The 19,857-nt window shown below is 43.3% G+C and overlaps 4 protein-coding genes across 6 annotated transcripts in view; 2 read left to right on the forward strand and 2 right to left on the reverse strand.

The window, feature by feature from the left end:
• ANKFY1 (ankyrin repeat and FYVE domain containing 1) overlaps positions 1 to 3,731 on the reverse strand; it is a 49,971-nt gene extending 46,240 nt beyond the window's left edge. Inside the window, exon 1 of one of the 2 annotated variants that reach the window (XR_014558322.1) lies at positions 3,652 to 3,700. Coding sequence is in view for 1 of the 2 variants with exons in the window: in XM_083714362.1 (XP_083570488.1) it covers positions 3,652 to 3,661 (10 nt within the window). In the remaining variant the exon portion in view is untranslated. Of the gene's footprint in view, positions 1 to 3,651 lie in introns of both variants that reach the window. The other variant, XM_083714362.1, reaches the window with a different exon arrangement.
• CYB5D2 (cytochrome b5 domain containing 2) overlaps positions 1 to 19,857 on the forward strand; it is a 148,999-nt gene that overhangs the window by 51,555 nt on the left and 77,587 nt on the right. The window lies entirely within an intron of this gene.
• Positions 3,645 to 6,200, forward strand: LOC310832679 (RNA-binding motif protein, X-linked 2-like). Its single transcript, XM_083714854.1, is given in 3 exon segments — positions 3,645 to 3,704; positions 5,183 to 5,626; positions 5,630 to 6,200. Coding segments are annotated over 3 exon segments (747 nt in total). The 5' UTR covers positions 3,645 to 3,659; the 3' UTR covers positions 5,888 to 6,200.
• The window catches only part of UBE2G1 (ubiquitin conjugating enzyme E2 G1), a 33,127-nt gene continuing 24,956 nt past the window's right edge, over positions 11,687 to 19,857 (reverse strand). For both annotated transcript variants that reach the window (XM_083714895.1, XM_083714896.1), the window contains exons 3-6: positions 18,770 to 18,867; positions 16,838 to 17,016; positions 15,436 to 15,561; positions 11,687 to 12,763 (exon numbers count right to left, since the gene is read on the reverse strand). In XM_083714895.1, the coding sequence (XP_083571021.1) occupies positions 15,475 to 15,561; positions 16,838 to 17,016; positions 18,770 to 18,867 (364 nt within the window). In that variant the 3' untranslated portion in view covers positions 11,687 to 12,763; positions 15,436 to 15,474. The remainder of the gene's footprint in view (positions 12,764 to 15,435; positions 15,562 to 16,837; positions 17,017 to 18,769; positions 18,868 to 19,857) is intronic.

The following is a 19,857-nucleotide window of genomic DNA, read 5'->3' on the forward strand; positions in this document are numbered from 1 at the left end:
GCTCCAGTGCTCCTCAATCCCACCCTGCATTCCTTGCAGCCTCCCACCCAGATGAAATGGCAACACTGGCTGTTGGGAGCCACTGCTTGACAGAAGGAGAGGCAGGTGACGCATGCTCCATTCCTCAAAGTGACAACAAAAACAAAAGCATGTGGGTGGGCTCTTGTTTTTGCACATTTCTGAAATTTCCCTTTTATCTTGAATAGAGCAGAAATGCACAAGGGCAACGGATCTGGGCTAATAAAAAATTGGCCTCTTTTCTCTTTTAGAATGTAATAAAAATAATAATGTTCTTGGATATGCAACTGAACAGCTCGATCCTAAAGAAATGGTCATTCATTCATTCATTGAGGTGAGACTAGCATTTAGGTATGGGTGCAATCTTATGGTCACTTACTTGGCAGCTAGTCCTTTCTAAATCTAATGCCACAATCCTACACACACTAACTAGGGAGAAGCCCCACTGAACTAAATTGGACTTCATGTCTGTAAATCTGCCTTAAACAGGACCCCATGAAAATATGACATGAGCTGTAGTCTTAAACATATTTACAAAATAGTACATGGGGCTGGATTTGTTTAGCACTGCAACCTAGGATGCTTCATGCAACTCAACACCCTATTCTAAGTGCATTTACTACCGATGAAGACCCACTGATGTCACTGAAACCTTCCACAAATGGAAAGAGCTGGGTCAAAATCCCACATCAGCCATGAAATTAACCAGACGAACCTGAACCTGCCACTGTTTCTCAACCTAACCTGTTTCAGAGATTTGCAGGGAGGAAAATAAGAGGTGAGAAGGGATAAGTATGTATGCCACCCCAAGCTCCTTCAAGGAAAAGAAATACAAACCCTTACATACATTTTCTGCTATATTTTTCCAGGAACAAGTACATTCAAGGGCCCTCCCTACCACACACATAAGCTCAAGGAAACATCCATGAGATGGGTTGTGGGTTTGAGCCACAAGTTCAGCAAAAATATTCCTGCATTGGGGGGCGGGGGTTTGGACTAGATGACCCTTGTGGTCCCGTGCAACTCTACAAATCTAGGATCCCTCATCTTCTTATCCTCCGCAAAAGAAACAACTGAATAAACTTCCCTTTGCTTTTAATTGCTTTTGTTCATATCCCTCACCAAAGGCTAACTTTTTATGGATGCTTTCACAAAATTCCTTAGTTCTTATCTCCTAGTGAAATGAAGTCCACATAGATACAAGTAAACCTAATGCACATTCCTCCCCACTGTTAACCTTGGCTTCAGCCTGCCTCCCCCTCTGCCTCCATCCTCCACACCACCTCTAGACTTTTACATTGTAAGCTGTTTCAGGCAGAGACCTGTTGTCTTGCTGTAATTCTATAAAGCACCATGCACACGGACTGCGTTATGCATAACAGAACGAATCTCTTCCAGCAAGAACCTTCCCCTGCCTTGTTTTGCCTCTGTAAAATAGCATGCACGCCAAGGACCCCATGGGCCATGACTACTATTACTAAGTAGATCCCAGCTTTGGGTGGGATCTAGCACCACTTCAGTTCTTGGGCAGCCTTCTCTGTGAAGGGCCATACACACTGAGGGTACTGTATAAATAATAACAATGACTGCACTCTCCCTGGGGCAGAGACACATTACAGAAAAGCAACATGAATACACAAAATAATATGGAGGTGATTTTTGTAATCCTTTACAAAAAGTTCAGAAGAGTTACTAAAGTGTCTTAAAGCCGCTGTGCTGTTGTGGGTGTGCAGGAAACAATGTATGCCTTAATTGAAGTTGTTTAGGGGATACAGTACTAACAATCGAGGCAACAAGCTGAGTTCTAAGCAGCTGAGATATGGGAAGGGTCATACACACAGAATTTGAATGCAGAAGGTGCCAGGTTCAATCCATGGCATTTTCCACTGGACTCTTAGAAAGCTGCTACTGGTAGGCAACTAGAGGGAGAGACTGGCAGATCTGCACCATACATTAAAAACAAACCCAGAGCACATTTAAAGCACATATATTTCCTCAAAGAATCCTGGGAACTATAGTTTGATAAGTAATGGTATATCTGTGAGGGGTAAACTACAGTTCCCATGATTATTTGGAGGGCAGAGGTTGTGTGCTTTAAGTGTTTGCTGAATGCAGTTTAAATCTATGGTATGGATTTGCCCACATGTAACTCAGTGGGGCCAACTACACTTTTTCATGTAGAAGGTCCTAGGTTCAATTAAAAGCACTAGATGCCAGGAGATAGGACAGACAAATGGACACACCATTACCACCAGTCAGTGTAGAAAGTGGCATTGTATAGGGCAGACTCTTTATGTTCCTAAGTGGGTGGGTGGGTGCATGCATACAGGGGTGGAGTGATGCCACTATGACTCCCCCATTTCAAAGAAACACCTCCTATCTAGGAAGATAGTCTTCCTCTACTTCCACACATAAGCTTCTACTTAACTCACCAAGCAGAAAGAGTTGTTGGAAAAGTCTCTCTCACGCCCCACTGCATACATACAACACCCCACCCAGGGCCAAGTAACACTCACTCCCAAGCGACCTCCTCACAACCCTTGCCTTGCCACAGTAGTTTATGCATTGATTACTTCAAGACTGGATTACTGCAATGTGCTCCTGATCCGGAAGTTGCAGTTCATGCAGAATGCTGCAGCATGATTGCTGACAGGAGCAAGGCATCGTCAACCCATAACACCTGCGCTCAGAGCTCTGCACTAGTAGCCAATTTGCTACCAAGCCAAGTTCAAGGTGTTACTATTGGCATATGAAGCCCTCAACAACTTGGCACAAGTTTACTTTATCAGATGTGCACCCACTCAATGGCTTTGATCAGCGGAATCAGCAGTACTTACAGATGCCACATAATATCCGTTCCATATTTGTAAGAGCTCGATCCTTTAGTGCACCTTGGAACTCCCTGCCTATTGAGAACAAGCAGGCGTCTTCACCTTACTCTTTTTTTTTTTTTTTGGCACCTGCTAAAAGTCTACTCAGAAAGCCGAGATACTTTTGATCTGCTTCAGTTATCTTCACTTTTGTATTTTGAAGGCAGGGTTGTGAATTTTTCTATATTTTAGTATTTCAACCGTTGTAAACTGCTTTGATGTGTGTGTGTGTGTGTGTTTGCGTGCTTTTTTTTGTTTGCGTGCCTTTTAAAATCAATGGTCTATAAATTTTACGGCGCCAATAAAACAAACCCTGCGAGGTAGGTCAGGCCCTCAAGGTCACTTGGCCGAGTTGGAGGCGTGGGGTGGGGAGGATTTGAACCCAGGTCTCTCCCAAGCCCTGGTCCACATTCTCTCTAACCGCTGCACCACTATGGCCTCGCCTACCTCCCAGGGCTCTTGTGAGGATATAAGACGGGGGTGGGGAAAAGGTCCAAATATCCTGCCTCGATCTCCTCGGGAGGGAATAGAGTTAAATAAAATACTAACACAAATAAACGAGGCACGCCCAAACACTCTCCCCCCCCCCGCCCTCCAAGCCGGTTTCAATCTGCCCCCACCCCGCACCAAGCCAGCAGCACAAAAACCACTGTTAGCTAAGCGCTCCGCCCCACAGAAAAACCGCCTGAGGTGGGAGAAAAAACCCTCCCGCTCCTCAAGGTGCAGCTGGCATTGCCGCCGCCGCCGCCCGCATCGCGCATACCTTCCGCCATGTTGGCCCTGGGCCGCTGCCTCGGAGCTCTCGCGAGATCTGAGGTGAGAGCGGGAGGCGGAGGGGCGAGATAGAGCGGGGTGGGAGGGGGGAGGAGAGAAAAGGAGGCGGCGCGCGCACGCGCAGTAGCGGCACAGCCTTCCTGACTGGGCTGAAGTTATGGCCGCTAGGAAGAAGCTGCAGGAGGACCACCGATTTCGGGTTTCGAAGGAACAGTTTTACATCGCGCGTTCTTTTCCGAGGTCTTCCTTCCCCGCCCCGAGGGCGATGTGCCTCTGAGCACGTGCAGAGTACCACCGCCTCTGCCCGGAGAGGAAGTTTTGTCTTGCTTTTAAAAGCGAGGCCATGGCCAAAGTGACTCTCTGAGCATATTTTTATTTTATGTACTCAAGGGTGGCGTACGTGGTCCTCCCGCGCCCTCATTTTTAACCTCAACACACCAACCCTGTGAGGTAGGCCGAGAGGCAAGGACTGGCCCAAAGCCACCCAGTGTGAGTTGAGATTTGAACTGTGGCCTTACAGGCTGTAGTCCGACATTGTAATCCGTTTTAAATATTGTAAAAAGGTAAAGGGATCCCTGACCATTAGGTCCAGTTGTGATCGACTCTGGGGTTGTGGCGCTCATCTTGCTTTATTGGCCGAGGGAGCCGGCATACAGCTTCCGGGTCATGTGGCCAGCATGACTAAGCTACTTCTGGTTCACCAGAGCAGCGCACGGAAATGCCGTTTACCTTCCTGCCGGAGTGGTACCTATTTATCTACTTGCACTTTGACGTGCTTTCGAACTGCTAGGTTGGCAGGAGCAGGGACCGAGCAACGGGAGCTCACCCCATCGCGGGGATTCGAACTGCTGACCTTCTGATCGGCAAGTCCTAGGCTCTGTGGTATAACCCACAACGCCACCTGCATCCTAAATATTGTGCTTTAATATTAATACAGTACAGTGGTGCCCCGCAAGACGAACGCCTCGCAAGACGAAAAACCCGCTAGACGAAAGGGTTTTTCCGTTTTGGAGGCGCTTCGCAAAACGAATTTCCCTATGGGGTTGCTTCACAAGACGAAAAAATCTTGCGTCCCCCGGCGGTTTTTTTTCTTTTCTTTTTTCGCCCTTTTCCTAAGCTGCTAAGCCGCTTATCAGCTGTTCCGCTGATAAGCCGCTTAACAGCTGATCGCTGGAAGCCGCTTGACAGCTCTAGCACTAATCCGCTAAGCTGTCAATGGGCTTGCTTCGCAAGACGAAAAAACCGCTAGACGAAGAGAATCGTGGAACGGATTAATTTTGTCTAGCGAGGCACCACTGTATTGTGTTGCAATCTATCCTGGGACCTTAGGTTGAGGGGTGTGCAATAAATAATAAAAAGGAGAAAAGAGAAGACTGCCTTTTGTAAATTAGAACACATGGCCACTCCGCTGCCATAACAGAAGTGTAAATGCATTTGCTACCTAACAGGGCTTTTGAAAGGTCAGTAAATTTTTATGAGTGTTTTAAAAAGATTTCTTTTCTTTTTTTTGCACACAATAGACGAAGAGAACCAGCATGAATCCACTAACCAAAGTGAAGCTGATCAATGAGCTGAATGAGCGTGAGGCACAGCTTGGTGTACAAGATAAGGTCTCATGGCATGCAGAGTACAGTGACAGTGCTTGGGTATTTGTGGGTGGTCTTCCCTATGAGCTGACGGAAGGCGACATTCTTTGTGTGTTTTCACAGTATGGGGAAATTGTGAACATAAATCTGGTGCGTGATAAGAAGACAGGAAAATCCAAAGGTTTCTGTTTCATTTGCTATGAAGATCAGAGAAGCACCATTCTTGCAGTTGCTAATTTTAATGGAATAAAGATTAAAGGAAGGACAATTCGTGTGGACCATGTGGCTAACTACCGCCCACCGAAAGACTCTGAGGATATTGATGATGTGACAAAAGCTCTCCGAGAAAGTGGATGTGGTGCTAAAACACCTCCAAGTTAACCAGAGTCCCCCAAAGACAGTGAGGTGGTGGTAAAGAAACACAAAAAAGAGAAATGCAAGAAGAAGAAAGAGAAAAGAGAGCACCAAAAACGGGTGAAAGAGGAACAGCTTGCAGACTCGCCTCCTAAAACCAAGATCAAAGTGGAAAAGGAAGACCCAAAGTATGAACGGCATGCCAATGTGAATCAGCAGACCTGGAGTAGCACATCTGGGCACAAACATGCAAGCTGGGCACAACATGAACGGGAGTCTAAGTAGGAGCATGCGAGAGTTAGGTCTCCAGATAGCCACAGTCAGGGACAGGAAAGAACAGAGAATAATCCACAGTGAGAAGCACAAGAAGGTAGATACTCCCAAAGAAAGGCCCCGAGCAACAGAAAGCAGATGAACCTGGGAGTGATGTGAGAGAAGAGAAGCCCTGCAAGGAGTTGTCTTCAAGCCACCAGAGACCTGACATGCAGGGAGCCCTTAATCCTTGTGGAGTTAATGTTGTGTGCTGTTGGCTTCCGTTTTTTAAGTAACTTTGGATTGGTTTTAGAAACAGAATAATAAAATTTGCATATACACCAAGCCTTTACATGTTGTTTTTGTGTGTGTAAAAATTAAATTCTGCTTCTCCCTGTCCTGTACGGGGGGGGGGGGGGGGGGAGAGAGAGAAAATCTTTTCTGTAAACTTGTAAGTTGTGTGCCAATAACAGGAATAGCGATGGAGAAAAATAAAAATTAGAACAATAAGTGTTAGAACATTTATCTCCACTCCTTTTTAGTAGTACAGAATCTGGAAGAAAATGGGTTTCTAATAAACACTGTAATCCTTTTATGTACCTGAGAATAAGTCCCACCAAACTCAATGGAGTTTACTCCTGTGTAGGCATATAGACTACACTGCTAATTATGTCTCTTATTACAGACTTGGGCCTCTGTGGCATTTGCCAAAATCCAAAAGCAACACTACAGTAGAACTTTACATTAGGACCAAAGTAAGATTGAAAAGGAGCAAACCCAAGTTCAGAGTTTCAGTGAACTGAAGTATGATGCTACCACTGCATTTTCAGTTTTCGTAGTGGCCGCCATGGCTACCTAAAATTTGATTGTGCCAAGAGCTGTCTAGATCTTTAATATGCTATCCAATCCTAATATTTTCCAGGTTGGGAAGAAGGAATAAAGTAGCATTCTTTGTAGTATCCCATTTAATTCCATTAGTAGTTGCTGTTGACATTTGTCTGACTCAAGAAACAGACAGGTGGAGTGGGCCTTTGGAGGTCAAACCGCTGTGTTAGCAGCACCGAAGTAACCTCCCCGGGATGCAAGCCAGGGCAGTGCGAACAGAGGTCCTGGGTTGCCCAGATGACAAACCCCACCTCTCAGCCTCACTGATGTGGTCCAAAGGAAAGCAGAGCAGTATGTTTTGGCACCAACTTGGCAGGAGTTGCCGGAAGGAGGCATACAAAGCGCCATGCAACCATCTTAGGAAGTCCACTCCGGATTTCTGCAGGGTTTACTCCTTAGCCATTTCTTCTGAAGATGTGCAAGATAGTGGAGGTTAAGGATCAGTTTTCCTTCTCCTAGATGGGTTACCTTCCCAGGTTGACGAGCCTCATCTGCCCCCCTCATCCTTCTACAGCACATGCAGAAACAGCCTTCTTTACCACTGGACCCACTACTGGTCTCGTTTGTTCAATCCGCCAGAGCATGTATTCACATTTTAGTATTTTAGTACAGTAGAATAAATCCTGCACATACTTCCATAGTAGCCAGTGATGAAAAAGCTCCTCCCAGAAGTTTGCTGTGTACCCCAGCTACATCCAATGCAAAAAAAGAGAATGAAATGTGCCGTGTTAACTACCCTAAAGAGGTACACGGGTGGTGCTATGGGTAAAACCTCAGTGCCTAGGGCTTGCCGATGGCATGGTCGGCGGTTCGAATCCCCGTGGCGGGTGAGCTCCCGTCTTTCGGTCCCAGCTCCTGCCCACCTAGCAGTTCGAAAGCACCCCTAAGTGCAAGTAGATAAATAGGTACCGCTTTCTAGTGGGAAGGGAAATGGCATTTCCGTGCGCTGCGCTGGTGCCGGCTCGCCAGAGCAGCTTCATCACGCTGGCCACGTGACCCGGAAGTGTCTCCGGACAGCGCTGGCCCCCGGCCTCTTAAGTGAGATGGGCGCACAACCCTAGATTCGGACACGACTGGCCCGTGTGGGGAGGGGTACCTTTACCTTTACCTTTACCTTTAACTACCCTAAAGTAAAAAGGTAAAGGTACCCCTGCCCGTACGGGCCAGTCTTGACAGACTCTGGGGTTGTGCGCCCATCTCACTCAAGAGGCCAGGGGCCAGCGCTGTCCAGAGACACTTCCGGGTCACGTGGCCAGCGTGACATCGCTGCTCTGGCGAGCCAGAGCCGCACACGGAAACGCCGTTTACCTTCCCGCTGGTAAGCGGTCCCTATTTATCTACTTGCACCCGGAGGTGCTTTGGAACTGCTAGGTTGGCAGGCGCTGGGACCGAGCAGCGGGAGCGCACCCCGCCACAGGGATTCGAACCGCCGACCTTTCGATCAGCAAGTCCTAGGCGCTGAGGCTTTAACCCACAGCGCCACCTGCGTCCCTATAACTACCCTAAAGTCAGAGTAAAAAAAATTATTTACATCCTGCCTAACCTACCGTTGCCCATTGTCATGAATGATGGGAACTGAGGTCCAATATTTGGACAACCACACATTCTCCACCACTTTTACACTGGTGTGAACTGGTCTGAGACCTGCGGGTATAGGGCAGTATACAAATTTAATAAAGTATAATAATAATAATAATAACCATCTACGAAAGCCCCATGATTGCCTGTGGAGGACCAGATATCCAACACCAAAATTAAATTTACAGATACTAGGGATAGGGCTTTTCAGTGGTGTCACTCCCTGAGGAAATCTGACAGGTCTTCAGATACGCTGAAGACATTTTCTTGTAGTGCAATACTCAAAATCATAATCCCTATGGTCTGCATGCATACTTAGGTACTTTTAAAATTATAAATTGAAGTGGTCTATGTCATTCCTAAGAACTCAGGAAGCTGCCTTATACTGAGCCGATTTAATGGTCCATTTGCTCAGTATTGTTCACACTGATTGGCTCTCTCAGAGACACAGTTTTTCCTATCCTTACCTGGCGATGCCAGGAATTGAACCTAGCATTTTCTGTATGCAAAGCAGATGCTCTCCCACTGAGCTAAAACCCTTCAAGCTTCTTTTTACAATTCATACTTTTAGTAAGATAAGCAATGGAAATGTTTTCCTGAAAGACAAGATACAAATGAATTTAAAAAGTCAGGACTGGGAGAGACGTTTCTACTGAACCTTGGATCCAGTTGTTATCTTGCCTCCTATGCCCACCAATATACCCTTCTTAACAAAGACAGGTCAGCCTTTCCTGCAGTTTGTGCAGTGACCTGTAAACCTCCACAAGGCAAGATAACTCTTTTAAACAAGCTGGTTAATATCCCAAGAACCGCACTCTAAAAGCCATCTGTATCAGGCCCCGAAGGAAGAATAGGAGAGACATTCCCATTTCTGAATAACTGTTCTAGGGGTGAGCTTGGAAAAAAGAAACCAAGCTTATTTCCAACAAAAGAAAAAAGCATGCAGTTGTCACCTTGCTGGCATCCATCTGTCTCAAAGTGTGTGTGTGTGTGTGTGTGTGTGTGGTGTCAAACTGCTGCATTAGCATTTTCTTCCTGGTCACCAACCAACCAACCAACCAATAACAGGAACTCTTCCACAGTAGTCCTTTAAATGGTGTAACAGTGTAAGCACTTGCAATCAACAACAACACAGATTTAAGCAGACATGTTCAGAACCAAAGAGTAAGTCTAATGCCAGCAGAAGCCAGGACACAACTTGTTATAAAAAGCAAGCACAAAATAATGTAACTTCATATAACACAATGATCAATTAGATTTTAGCCTTAAAAGTTTTGACAGCTTCTTCAAAAAGATGTGGTTTAATTTGTCTGAAGTGGGAAATATCCCCCAGCAACCCCCTCCCAAACCATTCTGGACCCTTTAGAACTGACAAAAGAGTTAGATTCCTGCTCTCTCCTAGGCCCCCTCCCCTGCCCACTTCCAATGGAAAAGTCAAAGCTTTCCCACAATCCAGCTGGGTTCTCTGCTCAGCCCTGCTTCACCCAAGGTGACAAGAGAAATTCTCCTCCCTCTCAAACTGCCATCACGGCAGTGCAGTTTGTGTTCAAGGGACAAATAAGTGAATGCTTTGTTGGGAGACCTTATTATTCCACATCCAGCTGGCCGCCTTTTGGATCACAATAGCTGCCCTAGAAACACTGGGATATTTCCCTTCATATTTTAATTATGGAATAGATGGCCAAAATGTAAGACAACCCCCCACCCCCAATGTATTACGCAAGCAGAAGAGCACAAATGCTAGCCAGCTGGCTGGCAAGGACTCTCCTCCCCCCACCTCAGCAGGAGCCAAACAATTTTGGTTCTTGTTTGAGCAATTGTCTAAATCCAGCTATTGTGTCTGGGTACTAAACAGCTCAGAAGCAGCAAATACATCTGTCTGGCTAAAAAGAGAGCACTTAATTAAGTACCATTTCTAATTCATGGCAGCTTAGAGTAACTTTATGCTGCTGCATGTACCCAGACAAATGGGACAAAATATTGCTGCTTTTAAAGAAAATCCAGAGGCAAGAACTCCCTACCTCTATTTCAGGATTTAATTGTTGTTTCTTCTAATTGGCAGGTACCAATGGTGATTCCCCTGGCATTCATAACTGGTACACTATTTTTCTCTCTGAAACCTACCATATGTTCCCCCCCTTCCCCATAATTCCTTTTGTTTGAAATGGTAGCCCTGAAAGCAGGCAGGTCTGGCCCACTGCTTATAAAAGTGCTTCTGCTTAAAGGTTGCTTTACAAGCACATAGATCCATCCATTCAAACCCAATGCAATTAACTGCATTCAACAAAAAAGCCACAGAAGACCCATTCAACTCAGTCCCTCTGCTATGTTAACAAATGTTTCCTTCTACCAGAAGGATATTTACATGGCATTAGAGGCTGTACTGTCACTGTAAAATGAGGGCAGTTAGTATGTTTTGTCAAGAACTGCAGGGACAAATGCATGATGCAGCACTACTAGGGACCTGTGTGTACTTTTTCGTTCGTGTCATGTAACTCAGCCTAAGTGCCACCTGCCCCCACATTATACCATAGGGAGGCTGCTACTATTCCTTTGTGGATTCAGAATTAAAGCAAGCAATTTGCCTCCAGCCACTCCTTTGAAGCACTGCTGTAAACAGCAGAAACAAATTGCTGCAGAACGAAAAGACCAAAGAAGCCTACAAGTAAATCCTACAGTGAATATAACATTGCAAGATTAAATGCCTCAAATGAGGAGAGATTACACTGGCCCAGAACATAAAGCCATTGTTGCAAGGAGTTTTGCCATTAAGAAGGGCCTCTGCAATGGTGCCACCCCCTCCCGATCAGTATGGTCATTTTATTTATTCTTTCTCCATATCAAAGGGTGCTGCTGGATGGGTGTTGACTGCAGAATCAGTGCTCCTCAGGCATGCTTTTTTTATATATATAGTGTCCACACAAAGTTAGCATCAAAATACCAGCCCACATTTCCTTCCCCCATTTACTCTCCCCAGGAAAAACCTGGTAAATAAAATAACCATGGTTGTCTATGACCTGTTTGCAAATTAATCCCCAGTCTGGAAACACCCTGAGTCTACAGTTGAATATTCTACTTGTCCAACTTTGGCTTATGTGAACAGTTAATTTCCAAAGGAACAACCACTCAGTATTTCAACCAAAGCAAAATTCAATGCATTTTTTTCTATCTTCTGCATTATCAGATTACAGTCAGTTTCCATGGAGGTTCACTGAATTCCTTAGAAGTCAGTTTCCAAGAATACGAGTCACCTTTTGATGAAGTCTCAAGCAGTTGTTGTCCATCGGCTACCAGCATCATCATGCTTAATGCTCTCTGAAAATGTGCTCTCATTTTTTATACTGCATAACAGCCAACTTGACACCAAGCTATTGGAAAAATTTATATTTTGGAAGAACTCACTACAGAAGGTGACAGAATTCCAAAATCAAGTTACATGAAAATATACATCGCAATTTGTCTTTATACATTAAGTGAGGAAAACCTGCAGGAGATCAAAAGGCAAAGAAATATAAAGAGGGGGGAAAGAGGAAGAAGAGGGAAAGGGAAATAGCATTTGATAGCAAAACCAGAACTCACTTGAAAGCCTACAGCTCTGCATGCTTTTATTTATCCAACTTCAAACCAGGCAAGAAATCAAAAGAAAGCAGTTCATCCTATATTGGGCTAACATACTTAGCTGACCACTTCCAAAACAAATGCTCTCAACCCTTTTGGGAAAGATAACAGGCTCAAGGGTGCTCCACAGCTGTAAAATCTTATTGCTACATCCAAGCCAAGAGATGAGCACAGCTGGGTCATAATGCAAGGGAAGGAACTGCACCTCCTGATGACAGTGCTCAAGTCATCATTAGAATCAAGTAATAGATCTGTGTTGTATTTATGTAATCCGAAAAAAAGGTAAGGGGGAAGGGACAGCATTACAAAGGTATTAAACTTTATTAAAGTGAGAGATTTTAATGAATCTTCAATGGCTGAAAAGAAAAAGTTAAAACAGAATTTTTAAATCCTAATTTGTTTTAGACTGACATGCTTCACGAGAAATTTTAAAGACTCATAGGGAAAACCAGGGAGGGGGGGAGAAGAGAAAAATGGAAAACCTGCTAAAAATCTTTAGAATTTACACGATTCTTATTCTAACTACAAGACAGCATTATTTGGTACAATGTGTATTTGTGGATGTACATGAACAGTATATATTATCCGGATCATGTTGTGCTATGTACACATCTTTACAATTCTTCCTGAAGGTTAAAGCAGTTCCATTAGTTTTCAAAATGCGCAAATCCTTGTTGGCACTTGTTAGGCTCTTTGTCAGCATTAATAACTGGCATGTTTTATTGCAGCCCAGTTCCAGCCAGTGTCTGCCAACTTGGTATAAACAGAAGTCCAGCATTAGGTGGATAGAGTGCAGGAAAAACAGTGCCATGTTCCTCAATTGGAGACCTACAAAGGCAAGAACAAAGAACCATCAGCCAAACTAGATCTAGTCTTTATAGCATCATCAAATGACAGGCTGCAGCAGACCGAAAAAGAAAGTTCTCTGTAGCGAGTGCTTCCAAGATAGGCTGATATGAGAACTCTCAGTACCAGCATCTGAACTGCTGTTCAGAGCCCCAGTTAGGTTTGCTCTAGGGTTGCTTTCCAGAGGCCAGTCCTACAGGGAGCACACAACTAGAATACTAACACATTGAGTATTTTACAGAGATTCAGATGAACTTTAACTGCCATTTCCTAAACTAAAAACTATGGTTTGATCTTCTGCAAGCCCCATTTAAAAAACAAATATGTTGAGGGGCACATCAAGTTGGCAGAATGTTCAAGTTACAAAAGACCTACACACATTACTGAAAAACCTGTGTTTTCAGCAAAGTTGTATTCAGCCACGCATGTTTTTAGCCACTTCTGACAGGAACAGCTCACTCAAAAAGACTGCTCCATCTACCAACTGAGTGTGTAGGAGAGTCTGTTCTTTACATCAGTGTCCTTTAGGTGCTACTTCCCATTATTCTCATTAAATATTTCTGTGAAACTTACAAATTTGTATACTTTGAGCAGATTGTTGCCCAATTAAAGGCATCTTGCTTATTTACAGCAAGAGCAATGGGAACTGAAGTATCAGGGCTTCAGGGCTCACTTGCTGAGACCAAGAACACTATAACCTTAGTTGTCAAACCAACTCAGCTACAATACTAGTATGGTTTCTTTTTCCCTCAGCAGCTACTAAAATTAAGCATCCCAAAAGCATCAACATTAAGTGGGAGTAGCAGTACAATATACTGTGCCAAAATGGTAGTTTGGCAACTCAAACCGTCAGTGGCAATAACATGCCAGCTGCAGAGAGAAAATCTGCCTGCAGTAAAATATTCATTACAGGCAAAAAGACACAAGCATTTATATGGCACATGCAGTAGTCCTCTACAATGTACAATGGATGGGATTGCTTTTTTGTACAGGCCACACAACTCAGCTAAGATATCCCTGCATTTGGAAGGCTTACTGCCCAATAAGTTTCTCACTGATTGAACAACTGAGAAGCAACCAAAATTAGAGATACGAGTGTCCTGTTAAGGGTGTAACCCCATGACCACCCGATACCCAATGGAGTGTTTGAGGGAATCTTGAAAGGGGACTAACTCAGCATTTAATGAAGCCAAGTGCAAAGTTCAACCACTGGGGTGAGGGGCATATCTGCCAACACAGACAAGCAGAAGCCTAGTTACCAAAAACAGCTAGTTCTCATATACATACATCAAAAGCTGCATGTTTAGTTTTCAGCTGGCAACACCAAGATTCTTTGGAAATCATCAGTTGCAGGATTACCATCAGCAGTAACCACAAGTGCTACAGAGACACATACAAGCAACAGAGACTAATGTTTTACCAACTCTGGCACAAATTATTAAGCAAAACATGTTCATTCATGCAGGATGGCTTAGCTTTGGAGTGTACTACTGGAGTTATATTAGGCAAATAGGCTTCTGCTGAAAAGCTGACATTTTCCAGACACGACTACTACTTCTTTTGCTGAGGGCAGGGGTGGGATAAGAGTTATAACTTTACTTATAACCAGGTGTTGCATGGAGATATCAGCAGTGTCCAGTCCTGCTTAGTGTTCCCCACCTGTTCACCGAGCCCCTGACACCAGTACTTTGTCTTTGAGGAAACAAAAAGCTAGAAGGCTGCACTATTCTCAGGTTCTGTAAGTATCTCCAAGTACGCGGGCTAGTCTTTGACATTTATGTGTCTTTTAAATGACTTCTGAAACAGGTTCAGGCCCCAGGTTTGGGACCCAATACCTAAGCCATAGCGTCGTCTGGTTCTGCTCCTTGTACACTCAGCCAGAGCTTGTGGAGCTGCAATTTTTTTTAACCCCACTCTTCCCTCCAAGGAAGGGAAGTGTGACAATACACACCGCTCCTTATTTCCACAGCACAGGAAGCATGTTACCCTAGTAGCTTATGCTTCTGAGCAGGAATTTAGACTGGTTTCACACAGCGAACTATACCACTTGGGCTCTTGCTTGGATTTTTCAGGGACTGGGGCTATGGACAGTGTTCTATCATGTGTACCAAAACTCCAGTGCTGGATGCAATGTTTAAAACATGTTTGTTTAGCCAAGGCTATTCCGACGTGTAGAAGTTACATGTGTTTTCTTTTCAACCACAACTGGTTTTTATCACCTTTTGATTATTTTTCATACCTGTTTTTAATTGCTTTAATGTTTTATAATGTTGTAAACTACTTAGAGGGTTCTCCCTCCATCAGTCTGTATATAAATTTTGTTTAAAGAAGAAATGGTGCTCTAATTTCAGTTTCAGGAGCCTTTTGTGACTGGAGTGGGAGAACTGTGGTGTGTAAAATATGAAAATACTACAATATATAAATATAATAAAATAATCTGGCCTGAACATTAAAGAACTATCTCCTAGCAATAAAGGAAAACAAAATCTTATCTGCTGAATAAATGCAGAAGCGAGAGAGAGGAAATACACACTTGTAGAACATGAATACTTACCTCACTGCCTTGAGCATTCAACATGTAACAAACACTTTCTGGATTTTCCAATGCAAAATGGAATTTTCCATAACTTTTTTTTTTAAAAAACCCTACTTACCCTGAAAAAAAGTGAAGCTACTAGCTGCTGAATTAAGTGTCACTCAAAAGCAGTCTCTTGGCTTTTTCTTACACAGCGGGCAACTTTCCTTTTGAATTCTCCATTTCTATCTTCCCTCCATTCTTTCTGTAAATTAAAATCCAAATTTCAAATGATTCTTCAAGCCACCACAAGTAAATTCATTATTTTTTCAGCTTCTCTAAAACCCATGAAGAGTGCTTTAAAATACTTGGCAATAAAAGTAACCAACATTTGTAGTTTAAATACGAAACTTCCATCATTAAAACAAGAGTTTTAATTGGTAGCTTGATGGGTGGTGTCATAGCAAGTGCTATCTGGGATTCAGTTTTGTTTTTTTAAAAAGGAGAACTTTTCCATTGATCTTTGATTGACAGTATACAAGGCATTCATTCTGAAGCCTGAATCAGGGTTATATGTATTCTAAGCTAGAAGAATCAACATTCTGTGCCAAATCCTGCATCTTGAGTAAGTTAATCAGATCTGCGTAATCAATCATCCTGCTCTTTCCACTTAGCAAGACATACCAGGATCAAAGCAGAATATTGAAACCACAGTTCCTGAAACACTTCCTTCTACATTTTCAAGTCCAATTTGGCAGTACCAGGAAAAACTCCAAACTCATGGACAATTAGAAACCATATTCCATGCTTGTATAAGTTCAGTCAGAGGTTTAAAGGTATGCAGCTCTTTCTGAGACAAAGAACCTAAACAGAAGTGATACTCCACTATATGCAGTGGTGTATCAATCAAGTAGGAACTCTTCTCAACCTAAGCACACAAGATGAGCAGGAAAGGGCAGGTACATATAAATAACCAACTGGACAACTATAATGTAATACAGTGGTACCTCCAGTTACGAACGGGATCCATTCCAGAGGCCCGTCCATATCCCGAAAATTTCACAACCAGATGACTGCTACTGCGCACCCGCATGGCGCAGCAGAGTGCTTCTGCTTCTGCGCAAAGCACACAGAGTGCTTCTGCGCATGCGGCAAACCCACTTCCGGTTTGCCGTAACCCAAAGATTCCATAACCTGGAGGTTACGCAACACGAGGTACCACTGTAAGTGTATTTACTACATACATGCCTGTCATTGAGGGGAAGCTTGTTCACACAGTTAAGCAGCCATATTTGTAATCTTTTTTTCTTATTAAAAAAAATCCAGAGATGATGGTCACCTCTGAATATGGACAGCAAAATAGGGAGAAACTCTTACTACACTTGAAATTATACCATGACCACATTACTTTTGTTCAACTCCTATCCCTTTTATTACTAAAAAGTCATCTTAAGGGGATAAAGCTGCGTGCCGTGAAACCATTCCACGGTATTTCAACAGTAATGCTGGGAAGAGATTTATTTAAAAGCTGCAAGTCATACCGCTGCATCAACGTTAGCAGGAGAGTCACCATTGGGATCTGCCAGCATAGAAATTACACTAATCATTATGGTTTCCACAGTATGGATGGGAAGCCAGCGTTCTTCAGGTTTCTCATAGCCATATTTGTCTTCACCAGGTTCATGAAGGATGGAAATACAGACATCACCATTTTTATCAACTACCAAGAAGAAGAAAAATAGAATTTCAGAGCCTTAACATCGTAGCAGAAGTCCTGTCTTCAGATAACAGTGAAAAGCAAAGTAGTGAGCTGCTGGAGAGTTTTGTCCTCTGCTACGGCTATCAATTCCACCCAACTATTAAGGATAACATTAATAGGAATATTTGTCAGAAACATGGAGTACAAGTGTTAATAGTGAGCAAGATTCAGTAGGCTGACAATAGGATTCACAACTAGTTAATATATGGAATTTGCTGCCCAAAGATGTGGTGATGAATGTTAGATAGGGGAGGATAATCCTATCAATGATTATTAGTGATGTTCATGCCCTGTTTGTGGAAGCATGTGTCTGACTCTTGGGAAGGGCAAGTTGAAACAGAAGGACCTTTGGTCCAATCCAGTAGGGCTCTGCTTACATTCACAATATATGGATCCACCAGCTAAACTGGAAACTGCAATTCACCACTGCTAATTATCTTTATCTTCAAATACACCCGTAGAAGTATGCCATTAGTTGACTATAGCAACTGCTGTGTAATCCAATACACAATTATTTCCATTTTAAAAATGGGGAACAGAGGCTAATACGAAAACAGGTCCCAGTGAAGGAGGCCCTATTCATTGTTTCACAGTGTGCAGATGTACATCTTACAGTGGAGAGGAAAACAGCTTTCCCCATTGTGGCATCTATCTTGTGGGATGATCTCAAAGTTTCCACTGAAAATTGAAAATGTACTCAAGGCATTTCTCTGACCATAAATACTGGCTCCTGGCACTCCTAGCTTCTGTGGCTGACATTTTAACTTGGTTTTATTTAGTTGTTTTGTTGTGATATTTTGTTGTTTTGTTTGTGGATCACTTTGGAATTTCTTTTCAAAATGAAAGGCATAAAATATGAATTATTTTAATAAATGATAACTAAATAATCCAAGGAAACTAAGTTATCCAGAGTCAGATGAGGCTTAAAATTCCAGTTTCCACACTTCAAATTTAAAATACTACCTAATGTTCTATATTAGACTGTATGCAAGCAGCGTAAAAGGTAAAGGTAAAGGTACCCCTGCCCGTACGGGCCAGTCTTGACAGACTCTGGGGTTGTGCGCCCATCTCACTTAAGAGGCCAGGGGCCAGCACTGTCCAGAGACACTTCCAGGTCACGTGGCCAGCGTGACATCGCTGCTCTGGCGAGCCAGAGCTGCACACGGAAACGCCGTTTACCTTCCCGCTAGTAAGCGGTGCCTATTTATCTACTTGCACCCGGGGGTGCTTTTGAACTGCTAGGTTGGCAGGCGCTGGGACCGAGCAACGGGAGCGCACCCCGCCGCGGGGATTCGAACCGCCGACCTTTCGATCGGCAAGCCCTAGGCGCTGAGGCTTTTACTCACAGCGCCACCCAGTACTGAGAGCCTAATCACCCAACTGTCACATGGATGATACCTAACCAATATTTTAATAATTTTATTGCTGCATTTATATCCCACATTTCCTCCAAGGAGATAAAGGTGGTATGCATGTATTTTCACAACAATCTTGAGCGGTAGTTTATGTTGTATATCACCTGTGGCCAATATATCATACCTACAGTTAAAGGAAAGACACAGAAACCAGCAAAAGTATTTTTTCCTGAACCCAAATATTTACATTCCTTCCTAATAATTTCCCATTATCCAAAATCGGGGCTCCCAACTTAGTTCATATTCATTCCAGATGCAAGACAGAACACCACACTTTACACATGACATCAGCGTCTTACCATTTGGATGCCATATTTCTGTGATAAACTTCATTTTTGGCGGCCTGAGTGGATAGTCCTTTGGGAAAGTAAGGTGAGCTTTGAAGACGCCGCCTTCACTGGAAAAAAAAAGGGATAATTTTCAGTCACTGCATTTAGAAGTTTCAAGTGATTTAAGTTCACCATTGCTTTGAATTTAAGCAGTCATCAGATCCTAGTACAACACTTTGAAGCATTACTAGGAATGGTTATTTATTAAATGGCAGAGCAAGACATGTATTTCCCCAAGCAATGCCTATTCTGGGGCTTCAGCATCAATTTCCCAGAATATATCTCAGGATTATTATTTATTCCAGGGGTTCTCAAACTTTCTACACCCAGAGTTCACTTGAGACAACTGAAAAATTCTGAGGCTCACCAGTCAGAAAATGGTGGTGGTGCATCAGTGCCTGTCATAAAATGGTTGCAGATGGAAGGCAATCAGTTGGCAATTACCAATATCTAATCAAACTCTGGAAATTTCTCAGTTCTTTGCCACAGTGTTTTCCTTGGGGCAAGGAGTCCTAAAGCTCACCCTTTCCTCAAACCAAGAATGGGCATTTGCTCTGGATGTACTGTGACTCACTCTTCTCATTTCAGGGAGAACCTGCTGAACCACAGTATTATGTGAAGACTCTCTTTCATCTTTTCCACAACCTCTATGCACTTGCCACTCAAAAGTAATTTTTGTATAATTTTATTTTCAAGAATAATATCTAGGTACAGAATAATAAAAATGTCTTCAGCAGTACAGATATTTGTGCCATTTTTGAGACAGTAAAGGTTATTGCAAAATCTGATGAATGCAATACGTCAAGTAACATAGAACAAATAATTACTCCGCCCAGATAAAAATTAATTTTTTTGTTAGCAATCTACACACCGTGCATCCTCCAGAATAAAACTTCAGCAGAACCTCAAAACTATTCTTTTTACCCACGTCCTGTAACTACTTCTTCCAGTCTATCACATTCAACCTGTACTTTATTCTACCTCCTGCCCCCCAAAAACCCTATTTCGGGTTTCTTACATCTCTCCTCCATGGTCATTTCACATTCACTACGTCCTTC

The sequence above is a fragment of the Podarcis gaigeae genome (assembly GCF_964106915.1).
Source record: "Podarcis gaigeae genome assembly, chromosome: 15".
Taxonomy (NCBI): domain Eukaryota; kingdom Metazoa; phylum Chordata; class Lepidosauria; order Squamata; family Lacertidae; genus Podarcis; species Podarcis gaigeae.